At 33.7% G+C, this 21,283-nt stretch overlaps 1 protein-coding gene across 1 annotated transcript in view; it reads left to right on the top strand.

The window, feature by feature from the left end:
• LOC149770127 (uncharacterized) overlaps positions 1-20,808 on the top strand; it is a 39,512-nt gene extending 18,704 nt beyond the window's left edge. The window contains exons 4-8 of the mRNA XM_089949353.1: positions 4,625-4,716; positions 11,242-13,136; positions 13,802-13,900; positions 15,348-15,402; positions 20,611-20,808. Of these exons, the coding sequence (XP_089805479.1) occupies positions 4,625-4,716; positions 11,242-13,136; positions 13,802-13,900; positions 15,348-15,402; positions 20,611-20,808 (2,339 nt within the window). The remainder of the gene's footprint in view (positions 1-4,624; positions 4,717-11,241; positions 13,137-13,801; positions 13,901-15,347; positions 15,403-20,610) is intronic.
• Positions 20,809-21,283: the final 475 nt, after the last annotated feature.

Genomic DNA, 21,283 nt, shown 5'->3' with positions numbered 1-21,283 from the left:
GAAGTTTATGTTCTTTGCATATATTATTATCTTATTAAAAGAAGTAATGTTGATAATTTCCATTTTCTCCAAACAAGATGGCATTTGTAACCTTGAAATTTGACATTACTTCCTGAGTCTTTCTTACTTTGTGTTTCTGTTATTTTTATTTTTAAAGTAAGATTTCAGCAGCAAAAGTTGGGCTGTCTGTCAAGTTTGGTGTTTTTTTGCATGCTAGCTTCTTCTGAGAACTCATCGTGAATCATTCTGTACAAAATATTGTTGTCAACCGGAACTAACTCCAATTAGTCTGCATTCTGTCAAGCAGAGAATTTGGCCATTTTCACCAGTTCCAGTTTGTACACACATGACTGTTTTTTTAAAATTAAAAGCTGTGTAGACATTTTTGAAATGGCACACAATAGTATACAGATTATATCAATAAATAATTCCAAATAGTTTATAAGTAGTCTATTATGGAATATTTCAAGTTGTAAACTAGTTCCTGGCTAAATATATGATATTGAAATTATAGGTGTGCAGTACGAAAACACAAACTGAACATTTGTATCAAATACCAGATTGGCCACGTAACAGTAAATAAGGATGTATTAAAATAAATAAACTGTACATTGAGACAGAAATATAAAAATACATTTTACATTGTGGCTTTTTGTTGCATTGGATCATAATACATTTACATAAGTTCATTTAGGTGTAAAGGGCTTTTTGTCCTTCATAAGTTTATTTTGTTTTATCCCCAATTTGTGTTTTGATGCATACAGAAGTAACTACCACCAACATTACATTGATATAAGTGATTAAATTCAGTTCAAGTTACATTCATGCTGCTGTAGCTTTGGTATCATTTGACTTCCATACATTTTATTTAGAATAATTCATAATGCCTAGGACCAGTTAAGTGTATTTTTTTGTTGTGAAAGAATTGTGGTGAGACAAATTAACAATGTGAAATGATGCATCGTGTTCGTGATCAATATGTTGACTGGGGCTTGCATTGGCAATGTATATGGTATATCACAGGCCTGTTCACACTAACACAACAAATACAATTCACAGAGAAAGACGGCATTAAATGGTATTTGTATATTTTAGTAGCATTAATACATTACATACTACTGTTGCATTGCAACCATTTTTAGGATGCTAAAAACATCCTTTCTCTAACAAATTAATAAACTGAGGTCAGAAATGAAAAGAACATGAACTGGCTGTTTGATTAATCATGTCCAACAAACAAAATATTGTAGTATTACTAGCTTGCATGACGTACCAATTTGTGTGGATTTCTTTATTTCCCCAAACCACAAATTTAAAGACTAAACAAAGAATTGCCACATATGATGAAGAACTCTTCTCGTCCATTTATTTTCTTCCTGTCTTTCATTCCAAGATATCAGCTTAACAGTTTGATAAATTAATGACATTTCTGTAATCTGGTAATGTTGGTTTAGTTTTAACCCTTTAAAATGGATACAACTGAAAAGGATCGCTTCTTTGCTCTACAATATTTTTGATTATTAAAATTTGCCTTACTTAGAAATATTTATGCTCTGAGTAAGGAAAAGTCTAATAATCACCTTTCAAAAAGAGTTGTATATTGTTTCAATGCAGACATATATAATCTATGCTGGGGTTTGGGCTGAGACAAGGAAATCCCAGTCAAGGGTTTATGTTATTTGTCTCCCCACAAGGCTTGCCCAAGTGGGGAGACATATATTATAAACCCGCAACTGGGATTTCCTTGTCTCGGCCCAAACCCCAACGTAGATTATTTAAAGTAAAAAGAATTCTGCGCTAGTGTTCACATCCAATGTGTACATGCGGTGCATGAATATAAATATGTTAATGAGGGCTATGGTGTGACCGTTGCATCCGAAGTACACAGTTTAAACGAGTGAGCAAAGAAAAATAACAACATAAAACGTTGCATAATAATGAGGTATTATCACATTTAATATGTGGATGTTATATGAAATTGACAATAAATAATAATTATTTATTACAAGAAACTGTTTTATTTTCATCAGTTCCAATTTTGAAAGTTATATTGTAAATAATAAAACGATATTGGCTACTCAGCTCTACTGTAGTTATACTTAGTACAAGCTGTAACGAAGAGTAACATCTTTCTTTAGATTATTCATGGGTAATTAGAGATCTGTGTCACTATCTTATATAACTATTCTTTTCTTTGGAAGAGGTGAAACTGTGTGTGACATACTTGTGCTGTCCTTGATATTGATTGTAAATTTACCCCCTTGTATAATAGACCCTCCAGAAACGGACTCTAGTGGATAACCATGTGCTAAACTTTCAAGTTCATGGATTATTTTAATATTTATTTTTCTGTCCTGGAAATATGGCAAGTGCTACAGTGAAATTTGCTTATGGATTAATGTGCTGATGGATAAATAATTCATTCTGGCTGGTAAGTGTATTATTTGTCATTAAATATTGTAGGCATGTTTTTGATTCAACCGGGCCACAGTGGAGATGCTTAACAAAAAAAGAAAAAGCATGTTTTATATAACAGTTTTCTGGCTGTTACTAAGTTTTCCGTAGTTGTTAAGAGAGTTGTGAGGCTATGACGTGTATAGGTCTATAGTCTATATGCATGGATCAGTGTTTTCTGTTATATTGTTCATTTCACACAGCATTGAGAATTTTATCCTATCTGTAGCACAGTCATATTCAGGTCAGCGTCATTAAATGTAGCTAACAGTATATAATTTGTTTCACATGAAATATTAAAACTAGTTAGGTAGCTTTAACTACATTTAATGATGCTGATTTGAAAATGTACTGAGCTAGGCCTGCATATAGGATAAAATTGACCATGCTGTGTGGAACGAACAAGCATCATACCAAAAAGTTTGACATCATATGCATTTGTCTTTGTATCTCTCGAAATGTTTTGTATGGTGTGTTCTCAAAGATCTATTGAACTTAAGTTACTATGTTTTTGTTATATATTTGTTGCTGTTGTTGTTGTTGTTTGATTTTAGTACAACTACGTAAGGCACATCAGAAGACAAGAAGGGTTTCTTTTTTTAAAAGTAGTCCTGAGCACGTGGACACCTTGACTGAGGCGACTGGACTGAGATGACTTGACTGAGACAAGAAAAGTAGGGTTAGCAAAACAAGTAGCTTTCTCTGTCGCATGGGTGAGAAATATATATATGGTCACTGCTTTAAGGACGTCATCAACTCTAGTGAGTGAGGGTTCTGTAGTGCATTCCATTGTTCTGAAATAACCCAAAGCCACAGGATCACTCATATTTGAACCAAGTATGTTACAATGCTCCTCGCCCACACACATACACACCCATTCTGCTTTGTTTTTGTGAACTGCAGTGTGTGAATTGAAATGACTATTTTGAAATCACCAAGACTAAAGCCATACTCTGTGGGTAGCACTACATCGCCGAAACACCGATCTACATTTTTGTTGATACATAATTCAAAGGTATTTTTAATACACACAGTTATGTAACAATGATCAAGATTGTAGACAAGTTCACTACTGAACAAGATCCATGTACATTAATTTGTTGATTTTGCATCAGATTGGCTGAGCTTGTGAACATTCACTAGGTTATATTTCAGATGAGATTTTGATCACATTTGACTTGTAAGCTTATATCGTAAACATTTTGGTTGCGTTCATTTATGTGTGACATCATGCATACTGATGAGGTGAACTGGAATGGCTGAGATTGTAGACACTCTAGAAACAACATTTCTGATCAGATGTTGTTCAGATCTAGTTCAGAAATTTTTATCATCACTATCTCTTGAGATGTAGATTCTGAGCAAAATTGACATATATTGATGTGGTGATCATGCATCAGATTGTCTGAGATAATAAACAATCTAGTCGTCATATTTCTTGTCCGATTTTGTATATATGTTGATATCATCAAGGTCTTGGATGTGTTTGTTTTATAGTGGCATCCATGAATAATATTGAGGAGACCTTGTATCTGATCGGTTGAGCTTTGTAGACCATATTTCTCAGCAGACTTTGACAAGACTTGCAGTGAAAACTATCAAGATATCAGACAGGTTTGAGTATGGGGAAGAGTGATATATATTAATGAGGATCCAGGCTGATTAGATGGTAAAATTAAAAGCTTATATGTGTTGATGTGCCAATTTGAAGAAATATCAGATATTTAACTACATTTATCAATCAGTTGATCAGTCTTTAAGTTCATTGAAATTTGACTTTGTTATTATTTAAATCTTATTTGTCATTATGTCTTATTTAAATCTCTTGATCATTATTATTTAAAGATCAGCCTTTAGGAGGAGTGTTCTTTATTTAGACAAGTCCACTTTGTTTCAAATCAGTCCTTACATGCATCAAAGCACATATATTTTGTGGAAAAATTAATTGTATCAGCATTAGTGTTTGTAACAAAAGCTGGCTGCCAGAGCAATCCACAGTCCATAATGACTGGTCTGCAGGCTTCTTTTGCCATAGATTCTTTATTACATTTTTGAAAATGGTTTTTGTTTGTCACCTATTCCAATAATGTTTACTTTCTGTTTCAAATCATAGTGCAAACACTGTATAATATACAATTTACACCATAAGTAAATTATGAATTTGTTGCAGGTCAGCCATATTTTGCACAAAGATCAAGCATTGATGATACAGAAGACAGCGAAAGAACAAACCAGACTTCAAGTTTCAACCACCAGCATTCTGTGAGTCATGCCCTTCATACCCATGATTCAAACTGATTAGGCTACCCAAAGTCAAAGAAATTCAACTAGATTAGATACAGATATAATTTTAGAATTATCTTTGCTGTGCAATCTTACACTCCTGGCGATATAAATTGGGATTTACTTATTCTGCTTGCAAGAGTTACAGCTTCTGAACCACACCCAGCACTCTTATTTGTTGCTTGAATGCACCAGTTGTCTACAATATTAGGTCTTTCTATTCATCTATAACACTTTCATTGCTAATCTACACACCCGAAGCCACTTGAGATCAATAATTGAGACGTAATATACTTGTCTAATGGGAAGGTGCGCTACATATCATATTTAGCATTATATGTTTATAGGGATGAAGGGAAATATAATCAAGTACATCCCAGTGTCAACTACATTTACTTGGAAGCAAACAGACATGTATAAATGTACATACTGTTCTATATCAAGTGGTACTTTTTCATTTATATATTTCTGAGATTCAATTTGAAACAAATTATTGAATGTAGTGAACAAGTAAAAAAAAATGAAAGCCCTATTTTATCATAAATGCATATGATTTTCACGTAAGATAGTTATTGCTTTTTCATTCATTCTCTGTATAAGATTTGAAATCAGTTTGTATCAAGAAGACATCATATTTAAGTTTACCATCTTGACTAAATATCAGGTATTTCAAATACACAAAATTGTTTAGAATGAAATTAAATTATAAGATTAATAATAATGACTAACAGAGGCTGCAAATGAATGACATGCTATTTAAAGCATACACATGTGATAAAGTACATGTTGCATAATGTCATGTGTGTAATAGTTCTTTCTGCAGTTTGTATATCATTGGTCATTATTGTCACTAATGAAGTGATTTTCTTGAAACAGGTTACTTTGTTCATCAGTTGTTAACATCATGCACCAGCTGAGGAGTAACAGTTTGACTTTGAAGTCAGACACTATTATTATGACTCCATAGTTTTAAAATAAGTAAGAGAAAAGAGTGAGAAGCGACAGGTTTGTAAAATTCAATGAATAATTTATTTTCCTAGAATAAAAAAATATAAATGTAACAAAGGAACTTAGGGTACTGCGTATTAAATACCAAATAATCCTTGAATTACAGACACAAGGACTTGTAAATTTAATGGATTAAATACTGAATAAACTTAAGTGGAAATCCAAATTAAATCCAAAGGTAAAAGCATTGATGTGCCTTTGGTGGCCCATGTCGTGGTGATGTACCAACATTCTTTTGTTGGATCACACTACTACAGTCCAAGAATATATCCTTATTTGAATTTTCAGTATAAATTCAAGTCTCTATCCAAGAATGATATGTTTGCATTTCCAGAGAAGAATCACTTGAATTAAATAATTTGAATAAATACAATTTCAGCCCAAATGAATATCTGGTCACAACAATAATACTACTGATTCTGGTAATGTCTTACAGCATGAATAAATATTTTTCCAGAGACAAGATTTTATAGTCCTCTTCTTTGCATTTTCTAAAAACAATGTTACCTAATGGAAAATTAGCATCTATAAGGTTCATAGTGTTTAGAAGACAATATCTTAGTTATAGTTAGAAGTCTATTTCTAAATTTATAATATAGATAGCAATTCATGGGGAATTTTCATAATCCAAGACACAAATTGAGATAAACATGTTCACTAAAACCCAAAATCGATAATTCCGGTCAGGTAGAAAATTAACTTGATTTGGGACACAGTCACGTTAAACATACAATGTCACATTATTAACTGCATATAATGAAATAAAAAGCTCAAAAAACTAACAAGCAATGCATATTAAATATACATAACACTATTCATGTTTGCTTTGTGCCTTTCAAGTCGACATAAGTTGTTCAGAAAGGTTATATATTCACAGTTCTTGAAATCTGTTGGTTGGATCTATTGATGCAGAGATTCAGTATTTTCCATTAAAAAAATTGGGATCTTCTTGACTAACACTGGGGAATTGCAACACATAGTCTTATGGTTTCTAGCTTCTTATCCCTTATCACATGTAATTTGTGCTCAAATATGCTTTTATAGCAGATGGTAAAATATGTATTTTATGAGTTTGTATATGGTGAAAACCAAAATTAGTTGTACAGCTGTGTTCTTGTTTTGTAGAAAAGATACTTTAAATAGTAGTAGTGATTTTACTTTTGATGTGTCCTTGGCAAAAGGTAGAGGTTGTCTTACTAACAAGTCCATAAAATTGTCTGTTGATTCATCTATCCATGCCTAAATATTTTTAAGCTGTATTATAATAAATTTATTTCTTACTTACATTACAAGCGTTACTGGAATATAGGTGCCCTATGATCATATTGATCAAATACCACTGTTAGTTTCGCATCATATTAAAGTTCTGTTCCAAAGGATAGGAATCATTGCAGAAAATTTATGAAGCAGACACAAGTCGATAAACTAGAGTACTGAACACTGTTATAAGCTATATTTCATTTGCAATGAAAGACACGAAACAGAATGCCATACAAAAACATAATTTGGCTCATCAGAAATAAAATAGCCAAAGAGTATTTCAGCATTTAGTAATGGAGCTTCTGGCTCCAAGCATATCTTAGTAAATGGTTGTTTGTTGCATTTCAATATTTCAAAGTATAACATGTCAATCAATATAAACATGTACTGTTAACTATCAAAACAGCTAGTCAGAACTTTGTTATAACTAAGGAAGGAGTACATACCCATTGCTTTCTAAATGAAGGAGCTGTCTGTTCACCTGTCACTGTTTCAACATCCCAGATGTTGGAGAATCTAAATATTTACTGTGCCCACCAGGGACTGTTTCATGTGAAATAGTTGCTTTAGAATCTGTTCTTTTGCCTAAACAGGCCCAGAAAGCAAGTTTCATTTTGCATGGCATTCATTTCAAGACATTCCCCCTCACATGTTTGTTTCAAAACAATGCATTAATAATCAAAGTAAAATGCTGTTTTGTAAATTTTCCTTTGAAAGTGGAAGCTGGAAGTATTGCAAAAGAATGTTTGTGCCCTGGTATCAATTTTAGTGGTGATGTGATGATCATATATACGTAAATACATTACTTTAAATGTAACCAGTGTATGCTAATCTGAAGCAGATTATGATTTTCTGGTATGGAAATCAGTTTTGGACTGCAAGCTATCTTCAATTACATCAGCACTTTCAGTATTGGAATTTATTCAGAAAACTCCATATTTTTGGACCTGGATTATTTTGGATTTAATTCACCATACTGCAAGTTCCTCTTTGTTTTTTACTTAGTCTCTCAGAAATAAATTTAGTTGTTAATTTTAATAAACATGGTTTTGCTTCTTTCTGTTACATAGTTTAAGACCATGGAGTCATAACCATTGTCTTAAATACCCATAAAGTTACAATCACATGCCAGTATTAATATATTTCTTGCCAAGTCTTGAACTAAAGATCCATATTTAGTGAGTTGAAATTGAACATGTGCATATCCAGTGTTTCATATACCACTTTGTTGGTTATATTTGAATGTTAAGGTTTTCAGTTTTTGTATCCAGGCAGTAGCTCTGAAGTTGTTGAAAATATTACGAAGTATATATATATATATATATATATATATATATATATATATATATATATACAGAATTTTTTAAAAGTCATTTCTCAAAGCGTAAGCAAGAACAGAAGTGTCTTATTAATTTATTACATGACTTTTGATTGCTAACACTATATCAGTTCCTCCTTCTGTTAATATTTGCTTGTTCAACCGATAACGTTTTGATGGTTGGAGAGATTTGATGAAATTCTGCATATATCTTGACTCGAGATTGCTTCGCATGCCATTACAAAGGCACTCCTGCACTAGGATAAGTTCACAGCAAGGCAAGGGGGAAATGTAATTGTTTTTATTTTGTACATTTTCTGGAGGATGATTTGTAAGCAACTAAATTAAACTTTAACCTCTTTTTTACCACTTAATATATTTTGATGAAATTTTTAAGTAGCTCCACTCCTTATTATGCAACTGACAGGTTTATAGATCTATTCTTATCTCATGTGTTTAGGCTCGAATAAACAGTAACACAAGAAAGAATGAAAACAACAAGCTATGAAAATACAATAATAATTTATTTCCCTGGAAAATTCTGTAAAAGTTAAAAAATATGAACTTAAGGTTTTAAGAATCAAATCCAAAAATAATCCAAGAATAATTCACGAATAAAATTTTTGAAGTCCTAATAACAAAATGTTCTAATGATTTCAAGTTCAAATCCCGATGAAGAATCCATTATGGAAGATGATAACGTATGCTACAGTCTGTAGAGGTGAAGTCTACAGTTCCTTGTAGAAACAATAATTATCACTCCGGTTTCGGATATTTGAATAAATATTTATAAAAAACTGTCCTCGTTTAACAATTTCACATCAGCACACGTATTTACCAGAAAGATAACAAAATTAATCCTTTTGAATCCAAGTAATTTGAAATAACTCCAAACAGGAAAACATACAACTTCCAGTGCAAGAGAATGCCCAACTGCAGCTGAGAATAACTCTCCAAACCAGATGTTATATCATCTCCGAAAACGTAAACAAGGGGTCACATAATCATGTTCTAGAAGCTTATAGAAATTAGGTACTTGTTAAAGATCACGTCCACCCAGTTTGTCCCTGACAAAAACCAATCATTTAACTCTAAGAAATACAAAATTACAAAATTGTTTACATCTTAAACACATAGTCCCATCATAACCTCGAGAACAGCCAATTATTTTAAAATTAAAATAATACTTGTTTATGTGGTTGCTACAAATTTTGAATCAAGGTCAGGATTTAGATCAACACCTGGTGTTTATAAAATGAACAGTCATGGTCAAACTATTTTATGAAAAAAGTATCATCTCTAGTGAATAAATTTACATTACAATATCATATAATGAAAAATAATTTTAAAAACAAACTGACAAACAATTAAATCAGAATAAATATATATTAAATCAGATATAATCAAATCAAATATACATAACACTATGGTCAAGTAGTTGGTACGGAAAAGGGCATGAGATGAGTGTACAATGTAATTCATGGAACTCTTCTTAGGCGGTTTTGTTTAAACTTCAAAAATTAAAATTGTAGATTTTAAGAGGGTTATTTTGCATGCTATTACCATCCACCCATGTGTTACACATGTGAAATTTTTGGGTGCTTGAGTATGTGCATCTTAGCCATCATTGTAGTATAATATTCATCAATGTTCTGTGCATACAGCTAAAGTGGCATTGGGTTAATAATGTATTAAAGAGAACATACATGCAGATATGATACTTTTCAGAAGATTTCTTTTTGAAAATGAGTATCCAACAGTTCAAAATGACATATTTTGGTTCCAAAGAACTCTTTCACATAAACACATTTGTGAAATAGGCCAAGAATATGAGGATAGTGAGACACGACATGTACATTATCATACATTATTAATTTTCATATGTCCTTTCTGATAATGTGAGAGAACTTTACAAAAATGTTTTTCATTTTCTGCAAAAGCCTGTGTCTGTGGAGAATTGTAATCTATCTCCTAAGGGACCAATCGTTTATTTTGGCAGAGGGGGAGTGGGGCACCTTTGATTTTCTTTCAAACCAGAAATGTTTTCTATTACCCTATGTTATTTAATTCAGAGGGGTGAAATTTTTACTTTTATTTTAATGTTAGCCTGGTATGCCATACTTTTTTTCTGTAAAAGTATTTTTCATTAACCCCAATAAAATTCACTTTATATCTTGAAAAGTAGTCAAGAGTTGCAACCTGTTCAAAATATTTCCTTGTACTTTCATGTTAATAAGAGAGTGGTATGTGGGATTTACTTTGTACATCTATGTCATGCTGAAACTCCTATACAGCTTCACTTATTAACACTAAACTTTCACTATGGGTGAACTAATGGGTGTAGTGTGTGTTTATGATATAGATAAATATTATTTTATTCCATGAGAGAGAGATGCGTTAACATAAATATTCAGTTTGTAACACTTTGAGATGACCCCTAAGATCCCATTGCACAAGAAATTACTGGCTTTATCCACAGCTCTAAAACTGTGTATAAAACTGGTTTACTCAAAGGAGGATACATTACTTTGTATCAAAACTCTTTCAATTCATGTGGGATATCATTAGATAGTATTTTATTATCACATTAATATGATAGCATAAACATCCACTTACACTGTTTGTATGTTAGATCATCATTTTGATTTGTCACATGACCATATTATGTGTCAACAACCTGTATTTTTAGATGACCATCTTTAAACACAATTTTAGTCTTTTTTATGGAACACAAGCTTAATTTCTATAAAGCAAAGTAAAATTTTGAAAATGTGCAGTAGTGCTCCTTTAATTAACTTTCATTGTACCATGTAGTAATAAGCAAGTGAATTCCATTAGAACTTTTAGGGAAGTAATGCTTCAATGTTGACTATACAATCAAGGTGCATGTAGAAATAATTAGATTTTGCTCATTCCAGATTAAGAAAGTCCTGTCTGAAGGTAAAACTGACACAAAAAGTGCAGGTCAGATTGCAGTCACCAAAACTACAGTTCAGATCACAGACGTAAAAAGTGCAAGCCAGATCGCAGGCACAAAAACTGAAGGTCAGATCAGAGACACAAAGCCTGCAGGTCAGATTGCAGACACCAAAACTACAGGTCAGATCGCAAACACAGAAAGTGCAAGCCAGATCGCAGGCACAAAAACTGCAGGTCAGATCACAGACACAAAACCTGCAGGTCAGATCACAGACAGTAAAAGTGCAAGCCAGATCAAAGGCACAAAAACTGAAGGTCAGATAGCAGACAAAAAACCAGCAGGTCAGATCGCAAACACAAAAAGTGCAAGCCAGATTGCAGGCACAAAAACTAGAGGTCAGATCAGAGACACAAAGCCTGCAGGTCAGATTGCAGACACCAAAACTACAGGTCAGATCGCAAACACAGAAAGTGCAAGCCAGATTGCAGGCACTAAAACTGCATGTCAGATTACAGACACAAAACCTGCAGGTCAGATTGTAGATAGTAAAAGTGCAAGCCAGATCAAAGGCACAAAAACTGAAGGTCAGATAGCAGATACAAAACCTGCAGGTCAGATCGCAAACACAAAAAGTGCAAGCCAGATCGCAGGCACAAAAACTGGAGGTCAGATCAGAGGCACAAAGCCTGCAGGTCAGATTGCAGACACCAAAACTACAAGTCAGATCGCAAACACAAGAAGTGCAAGCCAGATCGCAGGCACAAAAACTGCAGGTCAGATCACAGACACAAAACCTGCAGGTCAGATCACAGACAGTAAAAGTGCAAGCCAGATCAAAGGCACAAAAACTGAAGGTCAGATAGCAGACAAAAAACCAGCAGGTCAGATCGCAAACACAAAAAGTGCAAGCCAGATCTCAGGCACAAAAACTAGAGGTCAGATCAGAGACACAAAGCCTGCAGGTCAGATTGCAGACACCAAAACTACAAGTCAGATCACAAACACAGAAAGTGCAAGCCAGATTGCAGGCACAGAAACTGCAGGTCAGATTACAGACACAAAACCTGCAGGTCAGATTGCAGACAGCAAAAGTGCAAGCCAGATCAAAGGCACAAAAACTGAAGGTCAGATTCCAGACACAAAATCTGCAGGTCAGATCGTAGACACAGAAAGTGCAAGCCAGATCGCAGGCACAAAAACTGGAGGTCAGATCAGAGACACAAAGCCTGCAGGTCAGATTGCAGACACCAAAACTACAGGTCAGATCGCAAACACAAGAAGTGCAAGCCAGATAGCAGGCACAAAAACTGCAGTTCAGATCACAGACACAAAACCTGCAGGTCAGATTGTAGACAGTAAAAGTGCAAGCCAGATCAAAGGCACAAAAACTGAAGGTCAGATAGCAGATACAAAACCTGCAGGTCAGATCGCAAACACAAAAAGTGCAAGCCAGATTGCAGGCACAAAAACTGGAGGTCAGATCAGAGACACAAAGCCTGCAGGTCAGATTGCAGACACCAAAACTACAGGTCAGATCGCAAACACAAGAAGTGCAAGCCAGATCGCAGGCACAAAAACTGCAGGTCAGATTACAGGCACAAAACCTGCAGGTCAGATTGCAGACAGTAAAAGTGCAAGCCAGATCAAAGGCACAAAAACTGAAGGTCAGATAGCAGATACAAAACCTGCAGGTCAGATCGTAGACACAGAAATTACAAGCCAGATTGCAGACACAAAAACTCCAGATCAGATCAGAGAGTTGATGTTGCAAAAAGAGGAGCACCAGGCAGAGAGGCAGAAAGTTCAGATAGAAGTTGTCAGGATGCTGGAGAGAGCAAAAGACACAGAAAATGAGAAAAATGAGAAGCACATTTATATCAGGGAACTTTGGAGGTAAGCAGATTGCACAACACTCAGTATTCTTAAGGTGCAGTTTTGTAAAGTGTTATTTCTAACGTCCATATTAGTTTTTGAATGGTACTTTAAAATAGCTGTCTTGCTTTGCATGTGCAGTTTTTTATATATTCTTGAATCCAACAAATTGGTTTGCCCATTTATTTGTATATCTTGAAATTATTTCCACTACTACTTGTCATACATTTTCAGGTACATGTATAACACATTTTTAAAATAGAAATAATTCCTAATTTGAAGCTAATGCTATCCCAAGGTTTATAGTGTCTGGCAGTTTTATTTATGTTCTAAAGTTACAAACATAATTCTGCATCCCTGATACAGCCTCCAGCATTTCCATTATTTCATAAGAGGTGATGAATGAAGTTAAGTTCCATCAGATGTTAGCATAACAGACTTGTAACTGGTCACAAGAGTGCAGGTTTATATCTGCCATTGGATCAGATCAGTTACCATGGTCAAGAAACTTTAAATAATTTATACTGCTGTGCCATAAAACACCAATGAAAACAAAAGGAATTCTGCAGTGTTTAAATTAGATTCTTTAGTAAAGATACCTGTAATACAAAGGATATGAGATAGCTGTTTCTTTTTTTCCATTGCCATGAAGGAAAGTTAAATAATTTAAATTTTCATCTCAACAGAAAGGAGAAGCAAGACAAGGAGTTTGAAGCATGTAGAGCAACAAAGCACATAGTACAACTCAAGGTAAGAACAACACTCTCTTCATGTCCCTTAGAAAAGTGCACATACAGTTCTGCTTGTTAATTATAATGTGGTTGTTGGGATCCATAACTACTGAGCTTGCTATACACTGAACCATGCTACAGCAGAAATTATTGAAATTTCAGTGAATAGATGTGTGTCTGTGAGTAAGATGGAGAAAATTAAACAAAACGCAAGACCAAACTGTTGATCATGTTGTGTACTGAACAGCAGTATTGCAATAGCAATAAATACTTGGATCAGGACTTGTATGTATTAATGGTTGGTTAGTTTTGAATGAAATGCTATTAAAAATTGCCAAACACATTATATGCACATTATATACAAGAATAACCACACTTTCAATCAGTACAAAAGTGATGTATTTGTGTTTGGGTGGGGAGAAAATAACAAAACGTCAGTTAAGGATGTAGCAGTGATTTAAGTTGATGTGAATTAATTTTTTTCACTTCATGTTGTTTGTTTGTTTAATTTTGTAAAATAATGTTTTAGCAAGTAAATCAAGATGCAGAGTCATGTAGAATACTAAGCTTCATGTTGCTTTCTTTTAAAGCATATTGCCATGCATTTATATACCAATTCAAGTAAAATAAAGCTGGTGTGAGTTTTCAAAACCCCACATATCTCAGTGGCATTGCAGAGAGAGAGAGTGGAGAGGATCAAGAAGAAAGCATTTACCATCTCTCATTGTGTCTTGCTGGAGTTACCACTGTGGCTCACAGAAAATAGCTGTGCACACCATGCTTTCTTCCAGAGTTGGCTCAGATAATCACCACTGTGGAATGGATGTGGTTTCAATTAAATTAGCATGGTTTACTGTTATGGCCCCAGCAAGCATGCTCTAAAGAGGTCCATGCAGGTTGGGAGAGTGACACTGCTTTATCAACATCGATTCCTCTGTCACGAGCAATTTGCATACTTTCTGATACTTACAAAAAGTTGATAATTCAGCTAATTATAAACATCTTCTAGTTATAATAAAGATAAATTAATAGAGAAAATGATAAATTAAAGTTTAGATAATAACATAATATCTGATTACATAATATTTGGATATTAGATAAAATACAGCCAAGTGATCCATCTCAGGCCTGCTTGGGCCTTTGTCATCACATCACTGTCTTATCACTACTTTTACAGAAGAATTGCAAGGATTAGGACACGTGTACAATTATATAAAAATGTTACAAAATCCTGTACTTGTCCTTGATTAGGTACTTAGTTCTGTAGGCAGCAATATAAGAAGACCCAATGCCCTGATGGTAATTGACTATATCTCATAGCATCTTTTCTCTTATATTGATACTTCATTATGATGTATTTGCTTTTATTGTACTGACTTGGAACCTAAAAAGCTTTTCAGTTTACAGTGAACATGAAAACTTGTCACTTTTTGAGCATTGTCTTGACTGTATACTTTTATTTCCAATTTTGTCATTTTGAGGTAAATTTAACTTTGTACAGTTTTCTACTTGGGCATGAAATTAGACAATATGATGCGGAAGAGAAACATTTAGAGGTAAGAACCACGACACTCTTTGTAAAGATGCTGTGAGAGCAGATTATCAGCATGCAGCAGGCCATTGGAGATACCCTATTACCCATGTTGAAATTGGTTGTTGCACTATTAATTGCACTGTGTATCACAAAAGCTATGAAGTTACAAGTCAGAGAAATATTTTATAATTATCACAGCTTGAAATTAGTATTCATGATAAATTATTAAATGGTTTCTATTTAACTTACTGTTACAGTCATCTCTTAGTTGACCGTGGGTCATTCTCAGGCTGATGAAAATGTTTACATGTGTACTTTATTCATACATTAAGATGCTTTTGGGCAGACCATTATGCACAAGGAGGTTCAAGGATGTCTAACTCATTTTAGAGGCTTATGCTTCTTGTATTCAGAGTTTGTCCTATTATGTGCAATGTTTCCTTTGTAGATACGCTTAGCATGTAATGAACTACACATGTCAAGTAATAAAGGAGTTTGATTTTGCCATCACTATTTTTAGCAGGTACCATAATCTGCTGTGTATAGCTCCTCCACCACACCGACTAGATTGTGCAGAAGGTCGGGTGACTAGTGGTTATCTATTTTGATATATATCTTAACTATAGGTTTTATTGTAATACATTTTTCAAAATTCTTTAACTTGAAGATAAAGTGATGAAATATGTGACTTGAAGAATTGACATGTGTATTTATTAGTATTGCCCATTGTTGTGGATGTTTATCATGGGAGAAGAGTCAACATTTTGGGGGTATCATTTAAATTCTTAATGTTGCTCTTGATGTTTAAAAAAAATTAAAACTTCTGTTTTATATATGACAGCTTTAGTACTGCTTCCTTTTGCAGAGTGGAATAGATCTTTCTATTCATCACAATTTCTTGCAAACAAGAGAGCTAAAATACTATTGAGCTTACCCAAACCACAATTGGTATTTAGATACTTGGATATGTAAAAACAAAAAACCTGTTTAGGTGTCGGTGACTAGACATTATTTTTCCCTTTTTCAAACATATTAACTATGTGGGACTTGTGTTTACAAATATTTTGTAAAAAAATGGTCTACTGAGTTTCAGCAAATATGATTTGTGTTGATATTTGTTGGCCTGTTGGTTATCATGACATCTTTACACTATTCATCCACAGTGCATTTTAGATCTAAAAAATGATATAATTGTCATGTCCATTTCCTGTATAAATGGGTCAATTATTCTCAGAACAATATGGATCATCAAATGCAGTCTTCTAAGTTTGCATATAAACATACACTAACAAATATAGGAGTGAGACTCAGCAGATTACATATATCATTGTAATGTGGTCCAAAGAGTTGTAATTAAAAAAAGACCATTTTTAATTTTAGTGATAGTTTTACTCAGGTTTATTTCTTTGTGTTGTTGATATGTAATGTTAGTGATTGGGGTGCCATGTTTGTTTTGCTAGTTTTAATACAAAGTCATTTATTGACTCATCTTACCAAAAGGCCATTTGAGTTAATGTATAGTCTTTAGTCTGTCTCCATCAATGTGTGGTTTATTGTCTATTAGCACTCATGATATAAATATCATCTTAAAAATCTTTGAATTTGAAATTTTGCATTGAAAAGGCCTTGAATTTCTGTTTCAAATACTTTCACCAATCACATTAACATTAGGAATATCAGCCCTGCAAGATCCTGAATCTAGCCCTTCCAAAGACAAAAATTCATCATTTCTGTGGATAGTATATGTAGACAAAGGGCAATAACTCTTGCTCATTGTTTCCTCTTGCCACCTACAGGTAATGCTAGTTTCAGACTTTCTTTACTGAACTGACAGAACTGTTTGATTGCCTCTCAGAATCCAATGGAATTATCATTTAAGTCCAAGCCTGAAAGGTAATGGTTTCAACTCGCCTAAGGTATTCACAAACTGCAGATAACAGAAATATAAAATACATGAATGCTGTTTTTACATTAAAAAGCTCAGTTCATGGTGCAGTAATTGAACTAGATGACTATGCATTCCTGTAAATTCTGATTCATTAAGTTTGGAGATGGAGTGCATCTTTACGAGTACTACTCCCTTATCACAGAAGAAGACTTAATGAATTGGGTTCAGTCTCAATCGCTCTTCATGGCATTCATCATACTGGATTACTGTGTGCATCTCTGTTAGTACCACACCCTTGCAACAGAAGAAGGTCATTGTGATCTACATTTCACTTTTTAAAGGCATGATCTAACTTATTGATTGTGTTAAGTGCATGATCTTGTTGATTTTTATGTCATATATGATGCTGTTGTACAAGGAAACATGAAACATTGTAAGCATATGCAAGCTGATGATTCCTATGCTATTAGCTTATAACTGGGTCACTATGACCTGTATTTTACACCTCATTGGTTTTGGTTAAATGTGATATTTTAAAAAAACACATCAACACCCACTACCCTTACATACAGAATACAGTTGGCTAACCATTATCTTAAGGGACAGGCCTCGTAGACCGGTTGTTGCAATTTCCTCCTGTACAGTTGTTGCTGATGTGAAAACTGATAGCTGGCAACTGTTTATTGCTTATTTTATTCATCTTGCTAAATCTAACATTACATCTTTAACTTTTTGTACGATCAAACCCCTCTGCTCATAGAAGTATTAAATTACTGGAGAGGAGTCACAAAAATAATTATTTGTTTGAAAGTTTCATTAGTAACAGTGCCATAATTTGAATCTCTTTATTGCACTGGAACCTGGTTCATTATTCAGTTATACACAGTATGCCTTAACTGCACTTGATTTAATCTTACTGATGTAGATTCATAGCAGAATGATAATTGTACAGATCTATTGAGCTGAAAGGAATTCAAAACCTGTACCAAAGGCTAAACAGACAGGCATTGCAAGTTGTGTTTAGACGTTAATCGACAACTCAGTTTGCAGGTCAAGGCGAAAGACTCCTATAAATGTAATTTGTTTCATTTTATTAATAGTTATTAATATCATGAATATTATTAATGATCTCTCAGCAGTGGTTGGGCATCTTGGAAATAAAGGTCATTTTTACATAAAACAAATAACTTTGATAGAAAAAATGCTTTATTGACAAGTATTTCGAATGTGGCTTTAAATCGAGTATTCAGCCATTAAACAAACCAGTTCTCTCCACCCCCATCCCCTTTGTGGTTTTCTCTATGTCCAGCGAGGATGGCATCATTTCACATTGTTATGGAGGTCCCTCGATAACTCATACCCTCGCTTATAGTGCAGTCAATGTTTCTGGACCCCGTTGTGCACGAGTTATTGAGGGAGAGGTGTACTGAGTTAGAGTGTAAAATCATAAGATATTAAATGAAGAGAAACATAAGAAGTAGCAGTCAGCAGCTTCATTGTCATAGCAGCATGTATACAAAGTGGGGAGTCAACTAAGTTCAGTATGTAGAATATTAAGGTGACTTTTGATAATGTCATAATATGGTGATAAAATCATTAGTTGAATTAGATAAATGTTTTTAAAAGATATAAATATTGAGAACTTTCAGGTATCTTCTGGGAAAGATGCCCAAAGACGATTCATATATGGGATAAAATATGTCTGAAAAAGAAACCCACACAAAAACTGACATTTGATTGAGATAGGTGGGGTGCTTTGGGAGTTATGTAGACGATAATGAGGTGCCTGATATCTCCTTTGTGAAAGAAGGTCACTTTAGTTAGGTACTTGAATATTCATAATCAAAGACAATATGCATGGTCTCATCTTCTTTCCTTGTGCATGAGTTTACCAGCAGTTTTGCATAGAAAAACTCTCTGAAGCAATATTAAATGGGTGTAACTTCCAATGTAATTTTTCTCTAATCTGCCAGAATCTTTATTATTGCAATTTTTCCAGACTTAAGAAACATATTCTGAGCTTTAAATAAAAATTTTGGTTGGCCAAAGCTATCCTGGAAAAAGAGTTTGTCATGTTCAATATAGATGTTTATGTGCATTCTGAATATTCATAATAATATCATGATTCATACTCTTATCAAACTCTTTGCTGACAAGGAATGTTAAACATGATTTCATTTGAATCAAGAGAAAAACATTTTATAAAAAAAGTTCATTTAGCTCATGAGCTGTTGAACAACTTGGAAGAAATGCAGATTGATATTTCTTTTATCTCAAAGTGTTTTCATGACAAACGTTATATACATGTCTGATTATAATTCTTTGGAAAACCTGGGACACAGCTGATTACAGAAATTGGTTTATGATTGGATGATAACATTTTGTCTCCTTATAAATTGGCATGACATGAGTTAGCTTTCATTATGTGGGGAACATAATGATTTCAAATGATTTATTGATTAGTATTAATGAATATTTATTCAGTTATAATTTTATATAGTTTATGGCTAATTTGATTCAGTCCAGCAATTTTATTTAGGTCAAGGCTAGTTATTACATTTGTTATGTGTATCTATGTTGTGTCTAACTTTTGGGCCATGACTGTAGATTGCTGTGAGCTATAAATAAGTTGTTTGTTTGAGTTTGTGTTCTATGTAATGAACCAGTTTGTGGTAATTTCCCATTGGATGATCAAGTCAGGTGGGATGTCTTGCATTACATAAGTCAGGTGGGTTATATTGTGACATAAGTCATGTAGGAAGTATTGCATAGTAGAGTGATGGGGATGTGTATAAGATGGAAGAAGAGAGCAATTAATTTATTCCTTTTTCCTATGTTGTTTTTTTAAAAAAAAATCAGTCTGCAGATATATTTGATGTTGCGTTTGGATTTAATCTGAGAGGAATCATTTGTTTTGGAATAGTCATTGATGTTACAAAGTTCTGACTGAATTTGGACTAAAATATTATTCTGGGACTGTTTTGAATTCATTCAATGGAGTTTTGGATAATGCCATTGTGATATAAAAAGACTGTTGGTAAATCAGCGTTTTTAAGGATCATATCATCACATTCAGAACCAGGAATTCATTCAGAATGCTGTGCTTTGGGATTTATGATTAGTTTTTATTTAACTCATAATGCATTAAGTTTCTCTTAGATTATCATTGTATAACATACTAGATAATTAACATTTTACAAAACGTGTTGGTTTCGCTTCTTTCTGTTAATTAGTAACAGGCAAGTAATGTGCAATTTACACTGGAACTAATAAACATAATGCTGCAGTGTTGTCCGTGCAATCTAGGGGCATGTAGGTATAATTAGATTTTGCTTATTCCAGATTGAGAATGTCCCTTCAGAAGATACAGCGGACACAAATTCCGCAGGTCAGACCAGAGAGCTGATGTTGCCTATGGAGACATATCAGGCAGAGAGGCAGAAAGCTCAAATAAAAGTGGATAGGCTGCAAAATATATTCAAAGGCACAGAAAATGAGATAAATGAGAAGGCCAGTTATACTAAAGAACTTAAGGAGTAAGCAGATTGCATAGCATTCAGTATTCTTAATGATTGTGCAATTTTGTTAATTGTTATTTATGTCATCAATATTAGATTTTGTATAGTACTTTAAATAGTGCTTTTTTTTTTCTGCATGACTCAAATTTGTGTCTTTCTTGAAAGGTTCAAGTTTATTTGGTCCTCCATTTATATAATAATAATAATGATAATAATAATGCTTTATTTATAGAGGGTGACTCATTAGTCAAGGACTATTCTCCCTTGAGGCCCTCTTAAGGAGAATATAACAATGCACATTACATGAAGATACCAATAATTACTGTTTATTTTAGCATGTTTAGTTATAAAATACTAAATTCCATTATCTATTAGAAACACATACATGCTCATGATATCTCTTCTTAAATGCTCTAATATTTTCAGAAGATTTTGTATGTAGTGGAAGCTTGTTCCACATAACTGTACCAGAGTATTGGAAGCTCTTTTTAAATGCG

Source organism: Sinohyriopsis cumingii, unplaced genomic scaffold (assembly GCF_028554795.1).
Source record: "Sinohyriopsis cumingii isolate HCF-2022 unplaced genomic scaffold, ASM2855479v2 utg002675l, whole genome shotgun sequence".
Classification (NCBI taxonomy): domain Eukaryota; kingdom Metazoa; phylum Mollusca; class Bivalvia; order Unionida; family Unionidae; genus Sinohyriopsis; species Sinohyriopsis cumingii.
Note: the sequence above shows the minus strand (reverse complement) of the source record. Positions and strands in the feature narration are given on the sequence as shown.